Source organism: Capra hircus, chromosome 5 (genome assembly GCF_001704415.2).
Source record: "Capra hircus breed San Clemente chromosome 5, ASM170441v1, whole genome shotgun sequence".
Lineage (NCBI taxonomy): Eukaryota > Metazoa > Chordata > Mammalia > Artiodactyla > Bovidae > Capra > Capra hircus.
Window position 1 is genome coordinate 118376066 of NC_030812.1, and position 24953 is coordinate 118401018.

General features: G+C 58.8%; 1 protein-coding gene across 1 annotated transcript in view; it reads right to left on the minus strand.

Moving 5' to 3' along the window:
* TTLL8 (tubulin tyrosine ligase like 8) overlaps positions 1 to 24953 on the minus strand; it is a 66570-nt gene that overhangs the window by 33076 nt on the left and 8541 nt on the right. Inside the window, exons 4-13 of the mRNA XM_018049079.1 lie at positions 23379 to 23517; positions 22721 to 22794; positions 20844 to 20972; positions 19537 to 19651; positions 18157 to 18276; positions 16079 to 16265; positions 7530 to 7678; positions 5156 to 5399; positions 3719 to 4154; positions 2788 to 3283 (exon numbers count right to left, since the gene is read on the minus strand). Coding sequence (XP_017904568.1) covers positions 2788 to 3283; positions 3719 to 4154; positions 5156 to 5399; positions 7530 to 7678; positions 16079 to 16265; positions 18157 to 18276; positions 19537 to 19651; positions 20844 to 20972; positions 22721 to 22794; positions 23379 to 23517 — 2089 coding nt within the window. The remainder of the gene's footprint in view (positions 1 to 2787; positions 3284 to 3718; positions 4155 to 5155; positions 5400 to 7529; positions 7679 to 16078; positions 16266 to 18156; positions 18277 to 19536; positions 19652 to 20843; positions 20973 to 22720; positions 22795 to 23378; positions 23518 to 24953) is intronic.

Genomic DNA, 24953 nt, shown 5'->3' on the forward strand with positions numbered 1-24953 from the left:
ATGGTTGCAGGGAAAAGGAAAACTCACTAGCTGATATAATTGTCTATGTTAAAAATACAATTCTCAAATATATTAATGAACTCATAGAAATGATAGCCAGATAGCTGGATTTTCAAAAAAAATCCACTCACAAAAATCAATTTCTTCTTTGTCAACCAGCCACAATTTGTAGGAAAATATTTTAAGTTTGATACTATTTAAAATAGAATACAAAATAAAATATATGTAAGTCTAAATCCAACAGGAAAAAGCGCAATACCATGGCAAAGACATCTAAGAGCTTATGAAAGGCATTAAAGGATTTATTTATGAGTAGGTATATCACATTCATAGATTCGAAGACCCAATAACGTAAAGAAGTCAGTTCTCACCAAACTGATGGCTTTAATATCAATAAACATTTAAAAAATTTTAACTGCAAAAATTATGTTGGTAGAGCTTGACAACCTAATCCTGTAACTTGAATGGAAGCATAGGGGATCAAGAATAGCCCAGCCATTTTCAAGGAAGGGAAGCAAGGTTATAGGACTTGTCTGACCAGCATGAAGACATTCGGCAAAGCTACAGAGCAGACAAACCAACCAGTGGAGCCGACCAAGAGCCCAGAAGGGTCTGCAGGTGAGTCGGGGGGGGGGGGGCGCGGTGGTGAACTGGGGTCTCCCTCTCCCACCACCTGCCTCCCGAGCGCTCAAGAGAGGAATGTGTCAGCCACAACAGTGCTCCCAGAAGAGGAGGTCTTCACGGCCTCGGGGTAAGGAGACGAGCTGCAAAAACCACCACCTGGAGGAAAAGCTTGACCAACTGGACTTCATTAAAAGTTAAGCTGACTTTTGCTTCCGTGGTGGCTCAGTGGTAAAGAAACAGCTTGCCAGTGCAGGAGATTCAAGTCTGATCCCTGGGTCGGGAGGATCCCCTGGAGGAGGAATGGCTACCCACTGCAGTATTCTTGCCTGGGAGAAGTCCATGGACAGAGGAGCCTGGCAGACTGCAGTCCACGGGATCACAAAGAACTAGACACGACTAAGCAACTGAAGTACAACACCGTGGCTTTATATCCAAAGTTACCATCAAGGAGCGAAAAGACAAGTCACAGCGTGCGAGACAGTGTTTGCCACACAAATCAACTGCAAAAGGAGGAGAATCCGAGAGTAGATTACACCAGCAAGGAAGATCTGCGATCCTAAGGACAATCAGACCGAGACCCGCTCTGCAGGAGAGGAGACCTAGATGGCTGGTGTGTGTCTGAAAACAAGCCCTTTTGTTAGTAAACAGGAGAAAGCAAAGGCACATCATCACCTCCTCCGGAGGCGAACAAGACCCCCGTCAGCACCAAGTGTTGGCACCAAAGGGAGCCGAGGCTCAGCATGACCTTGGTCAACACGCGGTCCCTCTGGCCGTGCTTTCAGTGCCCACTGTACCCGCCCCCTAAGTTCACGGCCACCTGGACTCTTGGAATTGACCTATTTGAAGATGCAATCAGGGTAAAATGAGGTCACATCAGAGGAGGGTGAGACCCAACCCAACAACTGCTGTCCTTTTGAAAGAGTGAGAACTCTGGACAGAGCGACACACAGAAAGATCACCGTGTGAAGCAGGGCAGAGACTGGCGTGATGTGTCCGTAGGCCAAGGAGCAAGGACTGCCAGCGGCCGCCAGAAGCTGGAAGAGGCAGCAGGCTCTCCAGGCTCCAAGAGCCCGGCCCTGCCAACACCGCGGTTTTGGACCTCTGGTCTTCCGAAAAAATGTGGTCTGAGCCATCAACTTTGAGGGACTTTGCTACAGCAGCTAATACTGCTTTTTAGGCTGAAGGTGTGTGTGTCTAGTTGACACTCACTCCTAGGAAGATGCCTGGAAGAAGCACAGTGTATCACAGAAAAAAAGTGGGAACTGCCCTCACGGAGAGGTGAGTTGCCAAGGGGCAGGGCTGACGGGCCTCGGTGCCAGACTGGACACGGAGTGAGGAAAGCGGGTGAGACTGGACGTGGCCTCCGAGGGCCCTGCCAGCTCTGAAAGCACTGGCTCCTCGTGCCTGGAGCTGGTGATCCTAGGGGGCGATTCACGCATGTACTGAGCATCTGCGAGCTGTCCAGCACAGCCCGGGGGGTGGGGGTGCAGCAAGAACGCGGCCCCTGAGAGTTTACGATCTGCAGGGAGACAGACAGATGGCCGAGAGGCTGTTAGTGCTGGGGAGAGAGAGAAAGACACACTGAGAACCCAGCTGGGTGGCGGGAACACAGCAGGCGCTGGTGTCCTGGTGAGTCTGTGGAGGCGGGTGCACCTGGGACGGAGCAGGCGGGGCCGTGGCTGCAGTTACTCTCTCGGCCACATGTGGGTGCCAGAACCGCTGGAAACAGCTCTGAGCTGCAGAGAGCCCACCCCTAGAGACCTGGGACTGCCCACATCTGTCTACCTGTGCTCGAAGCCCACCCCCAGGCCAGGCTCCTGGGCCACACATGGTCTGTTCCCTCAGAAGCTTCAGAAAACAGCACGGGGCCCTGTGCCAGCCACCACCTGCCCCCAGCAGGCGGCGTTATTCAAATCTCCAACGCAGCCCCTCACTGGTACCACATCCCCCAGGCAGAGGGGCAAAGGCTGTCGCCCAGCTGGTCCTGTGCAGGGCACTTGGTGTTCAGGGGGCCCCGGAACTGCTGCAGCAGGCCCCCATTGTCCTGACAACCTGACCAGGCCCACGTGCTCCGAGCTCAGGCCAGTGCCCAGACCAGAGGCCCTGCCCTGCCCTGGAAGATACGGACCCCAGGCTCGCACAGGCGCAAGCTCCGCACTGTACCTGGTGGTCTGGGTGGCTGAAACGGAGCACCCTCCGCTGTCTTCACACTCGGAAGCACGGATGGCAGTGGGTGCACGTGTAATGAGTCTGGATCCGAGCGTCTGTCGGATTCGGCCTTGGCGAGAGCGGGGCGGGGGGCCTTACTGTCTGAGTGCTGAAAGGGGCAGGAGGGGAGCTCAACCTTCGCGCCGGACGCCCTGTGGCCACTCTTGGCTTTGGCACTCCTCTCCACCAGTCTGTGTAAGTGCACAGGCAAGGTGCAAGGAGGTGCCCTCCCATCTTTCAGGTTCAACTCCTGGTGCAGGGCCATGGGTGGGGGTCCCCTGGCCAGGTCCAGCATGGCTGAGGGGCACCTCTGTTTCAGCGGATGGATGTCCGAGAGCGGAGGCACAAAGTCAAAGCCGGGGATCACTGGCATCTGTTTCCTGGCTTTCCTCATGCCCACGCCTTCCACGAGCAAGTCGGAGCCCTGGAACGTGGGCAGCTCCACTGCAGGCTGGGGACAGGAGGGCGAGGTCAGGGGAGCCGGCAGGCCCTTTCCCAGTCTTCAGTCAGGTTTGAGGCCTCAGGGAGAAGCCCCAGCCACACTTCCCTAACTCTAACCCTGACCCTGGGTCCCCCCACCCCAGGGAGGCCAGGTCGCAGGGTCTTGCTGCCCCGCCTGCAGGAGGGCTCCCCAGGGGAGCAGCCCCCTGGAAAGACCCACGAAGGAAGGCTGGATCTTCACCCCAGGAGGAGGGAGGACACCGCAGGAGAGAAGAGGAATGGCCTAGAGGGACCCCTGTCCTGCCTGGTACCACAGAGGAGGAGGTGCCTGGGGATGAGAGGTTGCAACAACGGCAAAGGCCACCTGGGCCGCGTGAGACCCCCCGGGATGAGCGGAGAGACCACCCTGAGGTGGCCAGCGGGAGAGGTGCCTGACCCCCCACACCTGTTTCCATAGCAGCTCGAAGTTGCCGATGTCGCAGTTTCGGTCGGCCTTGCGGTCCACCACCACCTTGATGGTGTCCTCTTGCACCTGCGCGCACAGCTGTGCTGTGACAGGCGTGGACGCGTGCATGGTGGGGCTGGAGTTGATCTCGATCAGCCAGGGCCTGAAGTCCCGCCCGAGAATGAAGTCGGCGCCGTACAGCTCGAAGCTGTTCTTGCGCGGCTCCACGTGGCCCTGAGCTACCTTCATGGTGTTGGTGATGGCCCTCTTCATGGACGGGTAGATGACGCTGCTCCACACGGCCCCGCGGCCCCTCTTCTGCAGGTACTCCTGGAATCGGGTGCTGGTCCACATGTTGTGGCAGGGCAGCAGGGGGCTGCGGTCCTTGTCGTTCTTCAGGTGCTTCTGGATAGAGTTGTTGCACAGGTGGATGGCGCTGCGGGGCAAGGCTGGGGTCAGGTGTCAGCTGCTCAGTCCCCTCTCCTTCCCGCGGGCAGAGACGCGGAGGCCCCGCCCCAGACCCGAGGTCCCACCCTGACTCCACCCCAGACCCGAGGCCCCGCCCCAGCTCCGCCCGAAACGCAGAGGACCCGCCCCGACCGGAGGCGCCGACCCGAGGCCCCGCCCCTACTCCGCCCAAAGCCCCGCCTGAAACACCACCCCAGCCCCTCCCACAGACACTGCCCACTAGCGTAGGGCGGCTACAGGTGGGTCCCTAAGGGGTCCCCTTCTCCTGTTCAACCTGGGGGGGCCCCGTTGGGGGAGGGGAGGTCTGCGTAGAAGCCAACCAGCCCCGGGCCACCAAGGAGGGGCCGCCGGCAAGTCCCACCATAGGAGCTGTTTCCCTCCTGCTGCTGCGGGAGGGCTGGCACCCCCGAGAGAGAGATTCACTAACCGAAAATTTCAGCGAATTCATTTATACCCTGGCCTTGTTCTAAATAAGATTTAAGCTGAATAGCATCTATAGGAGACTGTAAAATACATGCATCCTGTCAGCCGTTTTCATTTGAGCGCATCCTTTGCCACTTGGTTCTGGCTGGGGGCCCGCCTGTGACCCATAAGACAGATACAAGAAGCAGGGTGTGCACCCCGAGCGCGGCCCACGTGGGTCAGCGCAAGAGCACGGTTGGTCCCTCAGCTTCCCCAGCAGAGGGGCAGTGGCAGCCACCACAGAGTGTGGCTCCATGCCAGCCGGTGCTCCCAAGCACGTGGCAGACGGTGCTTTTAGGATTTCCTGGAGAACATACATGCCCCCTGGGGATGCAGGGCCCTGGCTTTGATGGGCAGGGGTCCAGAACCCGCCCCTTGCAGAGGGAGGTTGCAGAACCTCCCTGGCCCCAGCCAGGACCCAGTGCCCCCCCAGACACATGAGACCAGCCTGGCACTCCGGTGCTGGTGGGAACCCGCCCTGAATAGTGCCAAGCTGACCCCACCGACCTGTCCAGTTTGTCCAGGGAGAAGCGCTGTGTTGAGAAGCGCAGATAGCTCTCCTTGTAGAACCAGATGGTCAGTGGGTTCCAGTCGGTGACCAGGAACCACTGCCGGATGTCGAATTTGGTGTCATAGATGAGCAGCGGCGTCTCGATGTACTTCTGCACCACCCACTTGTTGTCCTTGGCGGGTGGCTGGTCTGCAGCCACCAGCTCCAGGATCTCCTCCACGTGGTTCATGCACACTATGTCTGCAAGAGGCCGCCGCTCAGCCCCAAGCCCCAGCGTGCTGCCCGTGGACCCCCAGGGGCACAGCGCAGGGGCCCTGCCCTCGTGGTCAAGGCCGCAGCCAGGGCAGCCCCCTTGCTCACCCCCCTTGAGGCCAGCCCGGGGCTTCAGAGAGGACGTGAGGTCAGGGAGGGCAGAGTTGCAGACAGAGGCCCTGTGAGGAGGCGGCAGCTGGCGGAGCCCTGGACCGGGTGGGTGGAGCGGGGCGCGGGGGCCGGGGGTGGGGTGGGGGGCGGGGAGTGGGGGCAGGGGGGCGGGGAGCGGGGGGTGGCGGTGGGGAGCCGGGGGCAGGTGGCCTGTGGCCTCAGGGAAACCAGCAGGCAGCACTGGGCTGTTCCAGGGGCTCCGAGGGCCCAGGAGGCTCACACCCAGGGTGATCGGACAGAGGGGCGGTAGGGGAGGCGGGGGTTGGGGTCCCTGGGCTGCGGCGTTTAATGTCGCCGACAGGTCCCGGAGCCCTCGCTTGCTTTCCTTGCTGGGACACCGCTGAAGCTGAACTGCGTCGCCAGGCAAAGTACTGCCCCCCATCCTCCCTGCCTCCTGTGATGGACAAGCGAGGAGACGTGACTGACCCTGAGGCAGCTGCCGCGCTATGGGCACAGTCTGGCTCTTGGGGTCGATGGGGGACGCCACCTGCAAGGCCAGTGGCAAAGGACACGAGGGAGCTTTCCTCACAGAACAGAGACCTGGCTCTTCTGTGACGGCAGGTTGAAACCTTGCCATCCTGAAACCAGAGTCCAGCATGAAGCTGCAGATCCCTGATATTGTCCTGGACCAAGAAGAGAAGGGGCACAGGGTGGGGGTCAGGGTCAGGGGTCAGGGAGCGGGGGCATCGGGGTGGGGGTCAGGGGTGGGGTCGGGGGTCAGGGGTAGGGTCAGGGACCAGAGGCATCGGGGTGGGGTCAGGGGTTGAGGTCAGGGGTGGGGGCACTGGAACAGGGGTCGGGGGTGGCGGTACTTCGGTGGGGCGGAGGCGGTGGGGACACCAGGATGGGGGTACCGGGCTGGGAGATAGGGTGTGGGGTGCAGGGCTGTGGGGCGGGGCAGGGGTCGGGGGGCACCAGGGTAGGGGAAGGGGCTGGGGCACAGCCAGTGACCCAGGCAGAACAGGCTGCATTCAGTTCTGACCAGCAGGGTCTGAGCAGCCTGTGGAGCGTCCCAGAGGGGGCAGTGTGGCCAGCACGAGGAAAGTCTGGACTGAGGACAGAGCCGGGGGGCCCTGCCCTGGCCCAGGGGTGCAGGCTGAGAGCAGGCGGAAGCCCAAGAAACAGAAGGCGTCAGGATGGGAGATGTTCAGGACTGAATGTAGGAATGTCACACATTATTACTAATAAAGATTTTTAAAAATCGCATAAGTAACTGCTTATGAATTTACAACAATAAAACTCCTCAAATAACCCGAGGGGCAAATAGAATATGCAAACAAAAGGTAATATAGGAGAGAGAGGACATCCCGTGACCTGAACAAGAGGACGCAGGCAAGGTGGTACTGTGAAGGCATCTCCACAGCCTGAAGATTTCTAAGCTGCAGAAGGACATTCGGGAATAAATAAGCTCAGCATTTAAGTCAGCACCCAGGGGAATAATCCCTCACAGGAAGACAGAAAAAAATGCAACTGAAAGATGGTTCCTTGGGAGCGCTTGTAAGATTAGAAAATCACCTTCAAACTCTACTTTAAATGAAGAACCCACATTAGCAATAGGGATGAAGCAGAGGGCGCGGTCACAGCTGTGACACAGGAAGGAGTGAGAAGCTGGAGACAGGGGTCACCAGGGCCAGGGCTCACGAGGGGCGCAGGACGGGCACCTCCCAGGGTTTCAGGACCTCCCAAGGACCAGGCCCCCCAGATGCTGGACACAGGGATCTCCCTCTAGTCTAGCAGTGATGGAATGTTCTAATTAATCTTAATTACTTGGCAAAACAGAACAGAAGCTGTGACGAGCAGGGTCTTGGGACACCTGCTACCTGGGACCCGTGAGTCCGGCGCCTGCAGGGAGCCCAGCCCCCGCCCTCAGGCTGGCTGTCCACGCAGGCGCCTGGCTGAGACGCACCGCGGGCCGGCTGTCCCCGCGGGCGCCTGGCTGAGACTCACCTCGGCCGCGGGACTTGGCCGCAGGCTTGATGATCCAGATGTTCCGGAGCCCGTCGATCTCGGTCTGAGGGTTCACAGAGGTGATTTTGTTCAGCAGAGCCTGGCACTGGGAAAAGTGATTCCTGGAACTGGGGATGAAGGCCTCGCCGCTACAAAGCAAGATCCAGAAGCCCGTCAGGTCTTGAGGGTGGCCGCCCCGAGGGAAGGGTGGGAGGCAGCCTTGGAACGTGCCCCTGCCCACCCGAGGGCCACCTGGGAGCGTGGCCTGCAGGGAGAGGGGGACCGCGGCCTGCAGGGAGAGGGGGACCGCCTACTTGAGGATCAGACTGCAGGGACACCCCCGGGTGCTGTGCCTGGGCCCAGACAAGGTGCTGGGAGCCGAAAGCCAGGGTCCCTGTGCTGGGGACCCCCACATCAGGGTGGGCGCTGCAGGCCCGCATGGGGAAGCCAAGCTGCCCGAGGCAGCGGGACCAGGGCCCAGCTTAGTGTCCCGTGGGCAGACTGGCTCATGGCCACGAGCTCACGGCAGCCACGGGGCCAGCTCAGGAAGACACCTCAACAGGGGGCTGAGGCCGGCAGACGGCATAGTGTCTGCGTGGGGTTAGTGCTTGCATCATGGACCCACCCCCCCGCCACAACACGCCCCCCGCGAGGATGGACTGCAGCCAAGGCTGCTGGGCTCCCGCCTGCTGCGCCCCCGTGGCGGCCCTGGCGTGGGGAAGGAACTTCCTGGGACATGCAGGTGTGTGTGCAATGCTGTAGCCACCCTACGGGGGAGAGGAGGGCAACTGGGAGGGGGAAGTGATGCGGGGTCCCCAATGGTGCGGCAGAGGCCCCCACGGCGAGGAGCCATGGTCGCGGGTGAGGAAGCAGGAGGCTCGCTGGTGCAAGGGATGCGGGTGACGGGTCAGACGGCGCCTCGCCTCCCTGGCTCTAACAGGACACACTGAAAGGGAGCCCTGGCCTGCCTTGGCGGTGCACACGCTCTGCCTGACCCCAGGGTGAAGACCAGACCCGGTGGAAGCAGGTGTGAGTCCCCTGTGGTCCTGAGCCCTCCCACCCAGCAGCAGAGGCCAGACCTGACGCTGGGTCAAACGAGGCAGGTCCCCCGGAGCCCATCCTGCTGGCCAGGGGCAGAGCCGCCCAGGGGCCCGGCGGATGCTGGTGACACGCGTGCAGACTCGACGTGGGCTCAGAAGGAAGGCGGGGCTGGTCATTCCTCGGGAGGGTCCCCACGGTCTCTCCCCAGAGCACCCCGAGCCTCAGCCTCTCGCCGTGGCCCCTGGGCAGGAGGGAGTTTGTGCATCACAGAAGGAAGACTGTCACCTCCCCCCGAGGGCAGGGAGTGCGAGGAAGGGGGCGTCCAGCCCATGGTGGGAACCTGGCCAAGCTCTAGGCCCAGACACCCCATAGTCACCAAGAACAAGCACTGTCCCCTCAGATGCCGACGGTAAGAAAGGGCCTGCACCTGCCCTTCTGGTCCTGATGACACACACACCACGTGGGCGGACCTCACGTGGTCGCCTCAATGTGGAAGGAAAGGAGGACTGAGCAGGCTGACCGCCCCGGTTCCCTAGCCTGCTCCACAGTCCGGCAGGTGCCGCGCTCGGCGGTGGGTGTGGGGTCCGCTGCTGCCACCTTCTGACTGCTCCTGGGACTGCGGGCCAAGGGCGGCCCTTTCTCACACAGGCGCCCACGGAGAGGCAATGAGACCCAGATGCGATCACTTCCAGCCCCTCAAGAGGTTGCCCTGGAGACCGCGGGTGCTAGACCCTTCTGCCTCCTACCGTGTGGACGCCTCCTAGCCTTGAACTTCATACCAGGGGCTGCCTTGCTCAATAGCAGGTGGTATTGCAGGCATCAGCAGCAAGTCCCTTACACTGTTGGTTCCTAGACAGCATATTAAAAAGCAGAGACATTACGTTGCCAACAAAGGTCCGTCTAGTCAAAGCTATGGTTTTTCCAGTAGTCATGTATGGATGTGAGAGTTGGACTATAAAGAAAGCTGAGCGCCAAAGGATTAATGCTTTCTAACTGTGGTGTTGGAGAAGACTCTTGAGACTCCCTTGGACTGCAAGGAGATCCAACCAGTCCATCCTAAAGGAAATCGGTCCTGAATATTCATTGGAAGGACTGATGCTGAAGCTGAAACTTCAATACTCTGGCCATCTGATGCGAAAAAGTGACTCATTGGAAAAGACCCTGATGCTGGGAAAGATGGAAGGCAGGTGGAAAAGGGGACGACAGAGGATGAGATGGTTGGATGGCATCACCGACTTGATGGACATGAGTTTGAGCAAGCTCTGGGAGTTGGTGATGGACAGGGAAGTCTGGCATGCTGAGGTCCATGGGATTGCAGAGCGTTGGACACAACTGAGTGACTGAACTGAACTGGTGGTTTCTAGGTTAGGAATGAAGTTTCTCCAAAGGTGTGTTTTCATTTCCCTTTAGACAAACGCCCAAGCAGAGCAGAGCTGTGTCACAGGGCATGTAGGCACCTAAAGGGGTAAGACGTGCCCAAGGCTTTTCTAGACAGGCTGCACAGGTTTCCACTCCCCACTCCCCACCCCGCAGTGGATAAGGCTCTAGCCACTGCACATCTTGGCTGAGCTTGCAGCCATTCTGGCTGGTGTACAGTGGCATCTCTTGACCACGAGTCCAGCGATGCTGTCTCTTCATGTGCTGACTGACAGTTTGGTGTCTTTTTCTGTGGCGTGTCCAGAGGGGCTGCTCTTCTCACTGGTTTACGGGGATTTGTTGTTGCTCCGTCGTTCCGTCGTGTCCAGCTGTTTGTGCCCCAGGGGCTGCAGCACGCCAGGCTTCCCTGTCCTTCACTATCTGCTCAAACTTGTCCATCGAGTCAGTGATGCCATCCAGCCATCTCGTCCTCTGTCGCCTTTTCCCCTCCTGCCCTCAGTCTTTCCCAGCATCAGGGGCTTTTCCAGTGAGTCGGCTCTTTGCATCGGGTGGCCAAAGTACTGAAGCTTCAGCTTCAGCATCCGTCTTTCCAATGAATATTCAGGGTTAATCAACCCTTTAGGATGGACTGGTTGGATCTCCTTGCAGTTCAAGGGACTCTCAAGAGTCTTCCCCAACACCACAGTTCAAAAGCATCAGTTCTTCAGCGCTCAAGCTTCTTGATGGTCCAGCTCTCACATCCACACATGCCTATGGGGAAAACCACAGCCTTGACCCGACAGACCTTTGTCGGCAAAGCGATGTCTCTGCATGAGCACTTCCTCCGTATCCTGGCTCTGGGGCCTCTGTTGGACATCTGTGCTGTAAATATGTTCCTCACGTCTATGGCTTGTCTTTTCATTCTCTTTGTGGTGTTTTTTGATAAACCGAGTTCTTGATGTCAATAAAGGACAATTTATCAACTTTTAAATTACGGTTAATGCTTTTAGTGAACTACTTGAGAAATGTTTGCCTTCCTTGCCGTCATGAAGATATACTCCAATGTTTTGTTAATTTTCAAAACTTTTACATGCCACATCTCACATTAATTGTGTATATTTTGAGGCAGGATTCAAGGCACTCTGTCTTTTCATAAGGATGTTAATTGCTCAGATACCATTTAAAGGAGAGACTGACCCTTGCTCACTGAACCCAGCGACACTTGGAACTTAAGCGCTCAGAGTGTGAGGGGCTATGTCGGGCCTACCCAGTTACATCAGCCTACTCACCTACCTCATCCCAACACCACGCTGTCTTACTTGTTGTGGATTTACAGCTGGTCTTTCTAAGCCTTAGCTTTGTTTTTCCTGATCGCAGTGGTTTTGGTTTTCTGTGAATCGTCTGCTGCTGTTGCTGTGCAGCCGCTCAGTCGTGTCTGACTCTCTGTGACCCCCTGGACTGTAGCCCGCCAGGCTGCTCTGTCCATGGGGTTTTCCAGGCAAGAATGCTGGAATGCATTGCCACTTCTTACTCCACGGGAATCTTCCCGACCCAGGGATCGAACCTCCGTCTCCTGCATTGGCAGGGAGATCCCTTACCGCTGAGCCACCAGGGTATTTCCAAATAAATTTCAGATTCAGTTTGTCAGCTCCTTCTATCCTTTCCCCCCGGGGCAGGCGAAGCCCTGCATGGGTTTTGATTGGGGTTACAACGAGTCTGTAGATTAGTCTTGGGCTTCCTTGGTGCCCAAAACTTACGAGGTGCAGCAAAAATAGTACAAATGGGGAAACATGTAGCTATAAGGTTTACATTAAAGTGGGTAAGGGAATGGCAAGCCACTCTTGCCTGGAGATTTCTACGGACAAAGGAGCCTGGCGGGGTACAGTCCATGGGGTCACAAAGAGTCAGACACAACTGAGCGACTAACGCTTACATTAAAAAATGAGAAAAATCTCAAATCAATCATCTAATTTTACAATTTAAGAAACTAGAAAGAAAAAAAGAAACTAAACTCAAAGCTAGCAGAAGGAAGAAAATAATAAAGACTAGAGCAGAATTAACCAAAATAGAAAAGCCATAGAGAAAGTGATAAAACCAAGAGTTGGCTGGATCAACAAATCAGATGGACTTTTAGCTAGGAGGACTAAGAGAGAGACAGAGAAAACTCAAATCACTAAAGGCAAAAATGACACTGGGGACATTGCTACTTGATTTTACAAAAATAAACAAGGGCATAAAAGAGTATTATGGACAGTTGTACAGGAACAAACTGGATAACCTGGATGAATTACACCAATTCTGAGAAACATCGAACCTGTCAGAGCTAAACCATGTGGGCACAGAGAACATGAAGGCCCTACCCTCGCCAAGGGCCTCCCAGGCGGCGCCAGCAGTGAGCTAAGGGAGCGGCAGTCACTCAGTCGTGTCCGACCCTTTTGGGCCCTATACAGTCCATGGGATTCTCCAGGCCAGAATACTGGAGTGGGTAGCCTTTCCCTTCTCCAGGGGATCTTCCCAACCCAGGGATCAAACCCAGGTCTCCCACATTGCAGGCGGATTCTTTACCAGTTGAGCCACCAGGGAAGCCCAGTGGTAAATAACCCACCTGCAAATGCAGGAGACACAAGAGACGCGGGTTCGATCCCCGGGTCAGGAGGATCCCCTGGAGAAGACCATGGCAACTCACTCCAGTATTTTTGCCTGGAGAATCCCATGGACGGAGGAGTCTGGTGAGCTACAGTCCGTGGGGTCACACAGAGTTGGACACGCCTGAGCGACCAAGCACGCGTACTCACCCAGGGGGTGAATCAGCAGCTAAAGCCCTCCCAGCAAAAGACGCTCTAGAGACGGCGGCTTCCCTGGTGAGGCCAACCAAACGGCTAAAGGAGGGTTTCTACCAGCTCTTCTCAAACTTTCCCCAAAGTCGAACAGCTAATAAGTAAACTCAGCAAAGTAGCAGAATATAAAGTCAACATACAGAAATCAGTTTCATTTCTATTTTCTTTTTAATTCTGCGATTATTTGTTTACATATTCTGTTGCGGTATTCACTACATTCCGCTCCAGATTGTGTGGATTCCTTTGATGGAATCACCTTATTGTGAAATATCCTCTTTATGTCTATTAATGTCTCAAATACAATCAGAGATTTAAACTCAGCTCTCATAGTAACTCAGAGAACAAGCAGGTAAAATAATCGGCAAGAGTTTAGGTTTAAATAACTAACCTGACTTCACTGATATTTTTTAAGAACACGCCACCTAGCAACGCAGATACACGTTGTATTCAAGTGTGCATGAGACAGTCACCAAAACAGACCAGGGCTAGTCAGGGCCAAAAGCCAGTTCCAGCAAAATTCATGTCTATTCTATACAAAAAGGAACCTTAATGCTTATCTCTTACCTCACACAGAAATTAAGATTAATCACAAAAAGCTAAAAGTGAAAGGAAAAACAATAAAGCATGTATTGTTGACTATGCCAAAGCCTTTGACTGTGTGGACCATAATAAACTGTGGAAAATTCTTCAAGTGATGGGAATACCAGACCACCTCACCTGCCTCCTGAGAAACCTGTATGCAGGTCAAGAAGCAACCGTTAGAACTGGACATGGAACAACAGATTGGTTCCAAATCGGGAAAGGAGTAGGACAAGGCTGCATATTGTCACCCTGCTTATTTAACTTATATGCAGAGTACATCATGCGAAACTCTGGGCTGGAAGAAGCACAAGCTGGAATCAAGATTGCCGGGAGAAATATCAATAACCTCAGATATGCAGATGACACCACCCTTATGGTAGAAAGCAAAGAACTAAAGAGCCTTTTGATGAAAGTGAAAGAGGAGAGTGAAAGAGTTGGCTTGAAACTCAACATTCAGGAAACTAAGATCATGGCATCTGGTCCCATCACTTCATGGCAAATAGATGGGGAAACAGTGGAAACAGTGACAGATTTTATTTTGGGGGGGCTCCAAAATCACTGCAGATGGTGCTTGTAGCCATGAAATTAAAAGACGCTTACTCTTTGGAAGAAAAGTTATGACCAACCTAGATAGCATATTAAAAAGCAGAGACATTATTTTGCCAACAAAGGTCCATCTAGTCAAGGCTATGGTTTTTCCATTGGTCATGTATGGATGTGAGAGTTGGACTATAAAGAAAGCTGAGGGCTGAAGAATTGATGCTTTTGAACTGTGGTGTTGGAGAAGACTCTTGGGAGTTCCTTGGACTACAAGGAGATCCAACCAGTCCATCCTAAAGGAAATCAGTCCTGAATATTCACTGGAAGGACTGATGCTGAAGCTGAAGCTCCAATACTTTGGCCACCTGATGCGAAGAACAGACTCATTGGAAAAGACCCTGATGCTGGGAGGGATTGAGTGCAGGTGGAGAAGGGGACGACAGAGGATGAGATGGTTGGATGGCATCACTGACTCATCGGACATGAGTTTGAGTAAACTCTGGGAGTTGGTGGTGGACAGGGAGGCCTGGTGTGCTGCAGCCCACGGGGTTGCAAAGAGTTGGACATGACTGAGAGACTGAACTGAACTGAACTGATTTAGTTACTCAGTTGTGTCCAAGTCTTTGTGAACCCATGAACTGTAGTCTGCCAGGCCCCTCTGTGCATGGAATTCTCCAGGCAAGAATAATGGAGTGGATAGCCATTCCCTTCTCCAGGGGATCCACCCTACTCAGGGATCAAACTTGAGTCTTCTGCACTGCAGACAGATTCTTTACGATCTAAGCCACCAGGGAAGACCACAGCACGTAGAAGAAATCATAAAGGAGCATCTGCATGATGTGGAGTAGACACTGTTCGGTTAACCAGGACTCTAAAGGCCTTACCATTATAGGGAAAAATTAACACTGGACCTCATCAAAAAATACCATTAAGAGGTAAAAAGACAAGTCACGCACTAGGAGACGGCACACTTAGTACACATCTCCAACAAAGGCGATAAATCAGGTTTATAAACAGAGCACTCACTTCTTTCTCCTTGAAGATCAAAAGATTAGAATAGGCAGGTCATGAGAAGAGAGGTCCAAATGGCCGACAAGCACATGAACCTGGGTTCACCAGTCATCAGAGGAGCGCAAAGCGAGCGCACAGGAGACGACCGAGGAGGGAGACCAGAGCGCGACGGTGTGCGTCGGCGTCGAGGGGGGTGGGGATGCACCCGCACTGCCGCTGGCTCGTGGAGCTGCAGAACCAGTCTGGAAATCGGCTAAGCCTGGCGGTGACTGGTGTCTGACTGCCCCTCCGCGGCAGGAGCGAGCACCCTGCGGTCAGGGGATGGAAGGGGACTCGGCGCTAACTAACCGGCGGGTAAATCTCACAGGTCTCGAGCTGAGCAGAAGTCACGTCTGCGTGACCAGGTCTCGAGCTGAGCAGAAGTCACGTCTGCGTGACCAGGTCTCATGTTGAGCAGAAGTCACGTCTGCGCGACCCCGTGGAGGTGCACTTCCACAGCCACACGGGTGGGGGCGCCGGGACTCGAAGGAGCCGCGGCCTCGCACACTTTCACCCCGCGGGACAAATGCCGTCAGCGCACGGCACGCCCTGCGCTGCATCCATAGCCCATGGAAAAGAAAGGAGACACTCGACCCGAAAGAAGGGCAGGAGGGCGAAAGCAGCAGAAACAGCCCTGGGGCGGCGCGCGCGGGCCGCAGGCAGACCTTCCAGAACGAGGGCGGCTTTCCAGCCTTGTTCTCTCAGCCGACCGCCGCTCCCCAAGGGTGCTGGCCTGCCTCTGCCGCAGCTCCCCTCTGTCAGCCATCAAAACAGCTCGCGCCCCTGAGCAGCAGGTCCGCGGGTATCGAGCAGCAATTGGAAATTGTGGAGTCAGGAGGCCTGGGCCTAACAATGGCTGCCTAGTCCCGACCGCCCAAGCCCACGGGCAGCCTGGCCGTGAAGGGGCCCCCACGCTGCTGCAGGCGTGAGTGACACCAAGGACACGAAGGGTGTGGAAGGTGCTGGGGGCAGCAGTGCCCACAGGCACCCCGGGTGCCATTTTACTGGGGCCTGCGCACCCCAACACCCAGAAAAGCATCCCAGATGCCCCAGAGGCCAGACCTCGCCAGACGCCCAGAAGTCTGCCCGGAGCCCTCTGGGCGACCCTCACATCGCCCCGGAGCCCGCCAACAGGCGTCTTACTGGATGAGCGAGTAGTACTGCTGGATCAGATCGTCCCACTCGTCCTCCGTGAGGTCCCTGGTGCTGTCCTCGGTGAGGTCGATGTCCTCGTGCTCCAGCCGTCCCAGGTAGGCCTTGCACACCTTGCACGCGACATCCACGAACTGCCCCGACAGGCCCATGAGCCTCGGTCCTGCACCCTCGGGAACTGAAACCCAAGCAAGGCACTGAGAGCCCCGACCTCCTCCCGCCCCTGTGGAGGCCGAAGCCCGGGCCACCGCCCACCCCTGCCGCCCGCCCCCGTGGAGCCCGGGCCACTGCCCGCCCCCGTGGAGCCCGGGCCACTGCCCCATGGAGTGGCACCCTAGGGGTGCCACTGGCAAAGGCCACCCCACCTGTCTGCACCTCAAGGCCTCATGGTGAGGGGTCCCACGCCTCTGGGTAGTCACCCTGGATGCCACACCTGGGTCTGGGCAGGTAACCTTTCCCCTCTGGAAGCTGCCCTCCCACTGCTGCTGTGCCCACCCCTCTCTGCCCCTCCCCCTCCAACTGGACTCCCAGCCCCCTGATGGAAGAGAAACCACACTTCTGATGAGCTTGCCACAAAACCTCTGCTTCTGAGCACACACTTGGTCCTCAGTGAAACACAAATACCCCAACTTAAAAATGGAGGGAGGCTAAAAAAATTCTCACCAAAGAATACATACAGATGATAAATAAGTATATTGAAAGACGTTCACCACCGTGTGTTGTCAGAGGAATGCAAGTTAAAACAATTAGACAACAACCCACTCCAGTATTCTTGCCTGGAAAATCCCATGGACAGAGGAGCTTGGTGGGCTACAGTCCACGGGTCGCAAAGAGTCGGACACGACTGAGCGACTTCACTTCACTACGCACCCATCAGATGCAGAACAGTGACAGCACCAGATGCTGGTGAGCACGAGGAGCAAGAGGAGCTCGCATCGTTGCAGGTGGGAACGCAAAACGGGGCAGCGACCACTCGAGCAGGTTGGCGGTTAGTTTCTCACCAAACGAAGAAACACACTCTTGCCATGTTACCCAGCGGTCGTGCTCCTTGGTATTTACCAGGTGAGTTGAAACCTTAGGGCTGCACAAAACTCTGTATGCAGCTTTAATGCCAAAGGCCAAGACTGAGAAGCAACCAAGACGCCCTTGGATGCCCAAGGCATCAGTAGATGGCTCGAGGAACAAGCTGTCCGTCCAGACTGGGGAATGTTATTCAGTGCCAAAGAGAAATGCGCTCCTGGGTCATGAAAAGGCACGGAGGAACCTTAAACGCATGTTACTAAGGAGAGAAGACTGAATCACATGTAGCTTATGATTCCAGCTCTGTGACATCTTGGAAAATGCAGAGCTTTGGTGGCAATAAAACGATCAGCTGTCAGGGCTGAAGAAGGAGTGAACAGGCTGACCGTGGAGGACTTTTTATTGCTGTTTAGTTGCTCAGCCATGTCTGACTCTTTGCAACCCCGTGGACTGTCGTGCACCAGGCCTCTCTGTCCATGGGCTTTCCCAAGCAAGAATACTGGAGTGGGTTACCCTTTCCTTCTCCAGGGGATCTTCCTGACCCAGGCATGGAACCCATGTCTCCTGCGTTGGCAGGCAGATTCTTTACCACTGAGCAGATTTTTAGGGCAGTGAACTGCTCTGAACAATACTATGTTGGTGGATACGTGTGATAGTACATTTGTCCAAACCAAGAGGAAGCTCTGGCATAGACTGTGGACTTTGATGATGACGTGTCACTGTGGGTTCATCAGTTACAAGGAATGTACTGTCTGGGGGGATGTTGATAGTGGGGGAGGCAGGGCAGAGGGTACATGTGCTATCTCTGGGCCTCCTGCTCCCGTCTTGCTCTGAAACTGTTCTATTCAAGTGAATAACAACCAAAAAAGACTTAAATTTGAGTTTTGTAGGCCTAATCCCACAGTGGGCCACGCCTCCGACGTGAGCCAGGAGTGCCATTCCCGTTGGATTCCGCGGGCTGAGACTGGGGGCGGGACAGAGCCGCCGCCGCGTCCCGGGAGCCCCGCCCCGGCCCCGCCCCCGGCCCGCCGCCCCGCCCACCTGCACACCTTTCCCGCTCGCCCCGCAGTGGCGGGCCTCCTCCCGCCTGCTCCTTGGCTTGCTCCTGCTGCTCTGCTGGCTGACCACCCACTTCAGGATGCTGGAGGCCACCGTGCGCCGGAAGTCGTCTGCAAGCACACAAGGCCTCGCCCCTCTGCCTGAGCCGGGGACGGGCCCTCGGCGCGCCAGCCACGCTCAGCCCCGACGTCCTGCCCGGAGGTGCGGGGCCGGGCTCCTGCCTCGTGGCCCTCTGGGGGGGCCAAGCTCTCCCCACTGCCCGCTCGCCCACACCTCGCCCGTCCCACCTCGTCCCCCAGCCTCTGCAGAGAGGACTCTCACAGCCGGGACCTCCCCCGCGGCCACGCATCCACCTGCCCACCTGCCCGCGGGCCCAGAGGCGGAGCCGGGCAACCAACCCCTCTGCTGCCGCTCTCCTGTGCTACCCGGGCCGCTGTCCGGGGACACCCTCAGCACCTCTGCCTGCCCGGCGTCCTCAGCCCTGCACAGACGGATCCTTCCAGGAGCGCCCTCTGCGGACAGCAGCGGTGCACTCCCCCTCACAAGAGGGGCCTCCCTGGAAGCTGGGTCCACAGCTCTAAGTGCGGGTGGCTCAGGGTCCCCCAAACTCAGGCTTGGGCCCGCGGCTGGCTCTGGACGCCTGTCACCATGCAGGGGCAGCAGCGGCTGTTCCCCACCCCAACTCCAGACTCTAATGCCTCCAACAGCGCTGCTGATGAGGGCGCCACAAAACCTCTGCTTCTGAGCTCAGACCACCCGGAGGTCTGTAAAATATCCCCAGTTTCTCAAGCAAACCCCCTCCTTCCACACCTCAGGGGAGGACCCCCTCAGCAGCTCCGGCCACCCTGGAGACACCCAGAAGCGGGGCGCCCCTCGCCCCCTTCCCGTCCTGATGCATTGACAGCCCTGAGCCCCAGGCCCGCGGGCTCACTGCCTGCTCGGGGCCAGGAGCTCCCCGCCTGCCGCCCTCGTGCCCCTCCTGGGTCTCTGCCCACACCCGCTCTCACAAGGCCCCGCCCACTGTCCCCCACTGACCCTGCCTGCCCTGCATCAGGCCACTCACTCCTGGGGGCCGGCCTGGGGGCCGGGGGCAGGGTAGTGTGCTGGACAGCGGCCACATCTCCACGGCCCCCAGATGGGTGCTCAGGAGACACTGGCACCCCCGCGCGACCCCCTGCCTGCCCAGTCCTGTCCTTCTCTCTCCTGTGCCCCTGGACAGGTCCAACCAGGAAGCAGCCTTTGTCCCCAGCCCAGAGACAGAGCTGAGGGCTGAGATGGAACCGGGCCTGGCCCACCTCCAGCCCTGAGGCCTGTCCTGCGGGCGGGGGGCCAGGCCGCAGAGAGGCCCCAGGTCTCCCGGCCCCACTCACCCAGGAACTCTTGTTTCTCACTCTCGGTGCAGAGGCTGTAGCAGCGCGGGAAGAAGGTGTCGGGGTTGGCCTGGACGTACCACGGCAGGCTCCGCATGCTCACACACAGCCCAATCTCCGGAGACAGCGGCACGTCAGGCCCGCAGGCTGCGCCAGGCCCGCTTGGCCAGTCTGAGAGCCCGTGGGCCTGGCTGGGTGGCGCCGGCTTCAGTGGGCACCTTGGGGAGCAGACCCTCCCTGGCCCCCGGCCTCTCCGCCCCCCAGCCAACTGGCCAAACACCCAGGTTACCCGGCGAGCTGGCCAGGGCCTCGGCTCACCCTGTCGTCAGCGGCGGCTGCAGCAGGCCCGAGGATGGACAGGGCCGTGTGGGAGTGCCCAGGGCAGAGTGTGCCGCATCCACCCCCGTGCCTGCATGCTCGGGCTCCAGCCGGGAGGGGCGGAGAAGGGAACGCCCCGGTCTACAGTGTGCCCTCTCCCAACACTGCGCCTGCCTGACGCCACACTCGTGGTTGGGCAGGCCCAGCCTGGCAGCTCCTCTAGGGAAACGGGCCCCCGCCCCGGAGCCATGAGGCCATCATTGCCTGGGGTCTCTGCAGGGAGCCCAGGCCCACTGCACCCCTGCAGGCAGCCCCCAGCCCAGAAGCACACCAGTGGCCTGAGGCCTGGTGAGGACGCCTGGGGGGAGCCCCGCGGGCAGCCAGGGGCCTCGTGCCACTCCCCGTGTCCTCTCTGACTGTTGAGGGGACGGCCCCCCTGCTGCCGAGGGGCAGGTGCAGGCCTGTCTGTCCCGGCTGGCCCCACCCCAGCCTCAGCCTTCAGGGTACATGGGGAATGGCTGCCTGGGGTGGCTGGTGGCTGAAAGCGAGTGAGGGTGAGAAGTGGGTGGCAGTGCCCCCAACAGCTGGAAGTCACAGCGCAGGTGAGGGTGGCCCACCCCGCCACCCCACGGACCCAGAGCCGCTCCAGGGCCCAGGGCCCAGGGCCCAGGCCAGGCTGTAGGGGCAGCGGTCACTGGCCCTGTCTGGGGTTTGCCCTGCAGCCCAGAGGAGAGTGATTCTGTGGCCTTGGGCCCACGCAGGGACACAGTGGGAGACGCAGAGGCTCTAGGGAGGTTTGCGAGGAGCAGAGCCAAGCGTCTCTGACACAGATGCCAGGCAGCCTCTGGCCAGGCCAGGAGCTTCCAGTCCTGGGGAGGAGCCGCGAGGTGACCGGCGCCCCATGGGGCTGTCCAGCTCTGGAGGCGCTGGCATTTCAGGAGGCAGGGTGCTACCCCCTGCCCGGAGCCTGCCCCAGTCCCCCCACTCACCTTGGTGGTGAAGGACGCAGTCTTCCCATAGTGGTTTAGCATCTGGTCGCAGCTCAGGCTGTGATAGTCGATGACGTCCCTTTTGATTGTCCAGAGGAAGTAGGGCGTTTCGTTTTTTACCAACCTGGACTGGCAAGAAGAAACCTTTGTCAGCACCCAGCATCCAAGGCTCACGTCTCTGAGGGTAGGGCAGGCCCAAGGCGAAGGGCTCGGGGTTTAGGTTGAGAAGCACGTGTGGTTCCCATGCAGCTCCAGTCCTGACGGCAGCCTCGCACGTTCCTTGAGGGCCTCCCGCCGGCCCGAGCGGAGCCGCTGTGACCGCACAGGGCTTCCCATGCGAGGGGACGGGGGGCTCGGACTCCAGGCGGCAGGGGCGGCAAGCGGGGTCTATGCTGCCCACCCCGCAGGTGCTCGCTCCGGGACACGCTGGCTGCGGCCCCAGGAGAGTCCCCTCCCTGGCCGCCAGGACGTAGGCTCCTCTGCCGCCCCGAGCCATCAGGGTGCAAGGGCCCAGGACCTTGGCTGAAGCAAGACTGGGAGTCCTTGGTGTCTGTACTCTTCTGCTTGGTCAAAAATTCTAACCAAAGAGATATGAGCAGGGGAAAAGATTCTCCACGATCCTGCCCCTGGACATGACCCGAAAACCTTGGAGAAGACCCTTTGGGTCACGTCCGCAGACAGCATGTCAGGACCACCTGATGCCCGTGGCTCAGGTCAGCCCATCTTGAGCCCCGTGTTCCACCAGGAAGGCTCCTCCGGCATATCATCACACAGCGCTGCTGCTGCGGGGGCGGGCCTGGGGGCGGGCCAGGGGCGGGCCTGGGGGGCGGGCCGGGGCCCCTACTGGGGCCAGGCTGGGGCCCCTACTGGGGCCAGGCTGCCAACGCCACTTCCAAAGCTCACCGGACCCGGGTCCCTGGACTCGGGCTCAAGCCCTTGGTCCTTCCTCCTGCTCTCAGAGTGACGTGGCAGCTCCTGCAGCCACTTGCCCAAGTAAATCTCTTCTGTTACAGGGCGTGATGAAGCATCGCAGATGGATGTATAGAGAGCATGGGGGCCACCCAGGCGCCCGAGTGGAGGCCCGCCTCCGGTCCAGAGCTAACACTCCTGCCCCCCAGGCTCCCCACACCCCAGACCCACAGCACCTCCCCAGCCTCGTGGTCGATTCGCAGAAAGGGATCCGTGCCAGGAACGGGCATGATGGCCCACCGGCCTGTCAGGCCCTTGCCCGCTTTCCATTCGATCAACATTCCCTTCTGGTGGGCGGGTGCTTCATGTACTCTGAGCAGCAGATCTGGGCAGTCACACGCCCTGCAAATTTCTCCCCGAGGGACTGGGCTTCGTTCTGTTCGCAGGGTTTTCTGGGAGCCGGCAGCTCTGTACGTCAGTGTGGTCGACGCGTCCCATTCTCACAGTGCACGCTTTCTGGCCTGGTTTTAACTTTCTTTTCTTCCCTTGAGTCTCAGTGACCCTCCGTTACCTGCCAGCAGCCTCCCACAACCCTACGCAACTGCCTCCCTGTCCACCGCCAGCTCTGCCCAGCCCATGATGGCTGACCTGCCGCCCAGCCAGCATCGAGGCCTAGGAGCCCAGTCCTAGGTGCAGCAGACTGCACCTCCACCATCGCTGCCTGGGGGCTGTGCAACCCCGACCCTCGAGGTCTCCACAGAGGGCAGGCTCAGCTCGTCTGCTCACACGGGAGCACAGACACGGGGCACACGGGGAGGCCCACGTGGACACACAGGGCACGTGTACAAAGGTGCGTCCTCCAAGCTGGGTGTGACTGGGGCTTTGCCACCGCCCCCGCCTCCCAGGGTGTGGCACAGAGGAGGAGGTGAGAGCCTGGCCGAGGCTCCCCACGAGCCCACAGGACCTACCATCACATCGTGGACGTCGTCTGCTTTCTCCAGAGCCACATCTTGGTTCTCTTTGCCTTCAGCACGTTTGTTTTCTGCAAACACAACATACAGAAATCAGAAAGTCACTGACCACAGCCAGGCCCACCATGGGGCCCAGGGCAGAGCAGCGCCCCCACGGGTCCCATGCGGAGCCCGGCTAAGTCAGGCTTGGGCCGTGGTGCCCCCCGAGCGGCCACTGAACGGACCTGGGTCGTGAACTGCGTGCAGGCCGAGTGCAGTCCCTGGAGCCAAGGGGGTGCAGGCTCTGTGGGGAGGGGGCACAGGCCTGGCTGGGCTCGGGGAGGACGAGGCGGAGCAAGTGCGGCAGGGGGCCAGGCAGGGGCCAGGAGGGAGCTGGGCCCAGAAGGCCTTCGAGGGCCAGGCCGCCGACGGACAGCGGACAACGTCCGGGCATGGGGAGGCCTGGACGTGGATGGGGAGACACCTGAAAGTGACCAGAACCAGGGTTTGAAAGGGCTTGTCGCCGCCTGGACGCCTGGGGCGGGGCCGAGAGGCCAGCCCCTCCCCCGGGGAGAGCCACAGCACAGGGCCCGCAGCTCCACATGGAACCCACGCACTCTGGGTCTCCGTGACAGACACACGCATTTCACGCAGAACATACACGCCGATACTCTACCTGGCACCGTTTCCCCGTCGCTGTCTACGCTTGGCACGAGATTGGTCAGAAAGTGGAACTTCTTTTCCACCCAGCCCTTCCTCCGCAGGGTGGTCCGGATCACTGGGTAGTGTCCACAGATGGAGAAGATCTTCTTTTCCTCAAATTGCAAGTGTATTTGAAATTAAAGAATGGAAAACGAGTAAAGCCTGTCCCTGTAAGAGGAGTCTGCAGTCAGGATGAGGGATGGTCCTGGTGGGAAGATGCTCCATTCCACTCTGAGAATCAGGGCAGCTGCCAGGGTGGGGCAGGCAGCCCCCAGGCAGGCCCACGTCTGCTCTGTGCCCAGGGCCCCGGGTGTGGGGGCCTTGCACACACAGGCCTCGCTCACACTCACCCAGAGGAGGCACAGGCAGGACCCTGGGGCTTCTGGAGGCTCGGACCTCAGCTCGGGGCAGGTCGAGGTCTGAAAGGCGGGCCTCGGGGCGGGCCCGGGATCTGTGCGCTATGTCTTTCTTTCCTGTGCAAAGGTGACTGTCCCGCACACTTGGGGACGAGGAGGTGCTTGAGGTTTGAGGAGGGGTCGGGGGGGCAGTCAGATGCCTGGGAGGGGCCAGAGGGGCGGTGCCCCCACCCAGGGCCGGCGCCAGGGACGGGGGACCCCACCCACTACTGTGGGGATGAGCCAGCTGCCTGGGGCCAGGCAGAGGCAGACAGCCCTTTGCTTCCCAGAGGACAGTTGAGCAAGGAGAGGGACGGTCATGCTGGGGCCCGGCGCCCACGCTGCTGAGGACCCACCTGAACACATCTCGTGGGCAGCGGTGGGGACCAGGGCCGTGGGCAGCAGTGAGCCTGGGGCCTCATGAGCTTGTGAGAGCGGGACGGGGCAGGGGCAGGAGTGGGAGGCGGCTCAGACTCACGGGGTCCCTAATTAGACTCTGAATTTGAAAGGCAGGTGACCCTGGGTGGGCCTGGCCTAATCAGGGGTGCCCCTGAAAAGAGGGTCAGAAATGGAGAACAGCAGGGACGGCCTCTCCCCACTGCTGGCTCTGAAGGTGCCGCACGTTCTAGTCTCAGGGAAATCAATCCTGCCGACAAGCTGAGAGAGCTCCGAGGGGTTCCTCCCGCTGTGGGCCTCCAGATGCGACCCGCCAGCTCGGTGCCTCGACAGACACTGAGCAGAGGGCCCGGCCTGGACCCTGGCCCACAGGAGCCGGGAGAGAGCACGTGGGTGCGTCTAAGCAGCTAAGGCTGTGGTGGTCCGTCACACAGCACTGGCGGGAGGGCCAGGGCCTCCTGCCAAGGACATGCGGGCTTGTGGCCAGACGCTGGCAGCCCAGCTCCAGTGCCCCCTCAGGGGACCGCGGGGCTCCTTCTGCTCAGAACACGGGTCCGGAGCCTGGCCTGCCCCGCTGCAGGGCGAGGGCCGTGCACCATGACAGGGGCCGCAGTGAGGAGGGGCGGGGGTGACGACGGCAGCAGTCTCAGCGCCCACAGCTCCGGCAAGACTCCCCGCCCACATCCCCAGGCTCTCTGCTGAGCTAGCGTCAGACTGAACGACTCCAGAAAACTGGACTGGCTCTAACAAGCCAATAG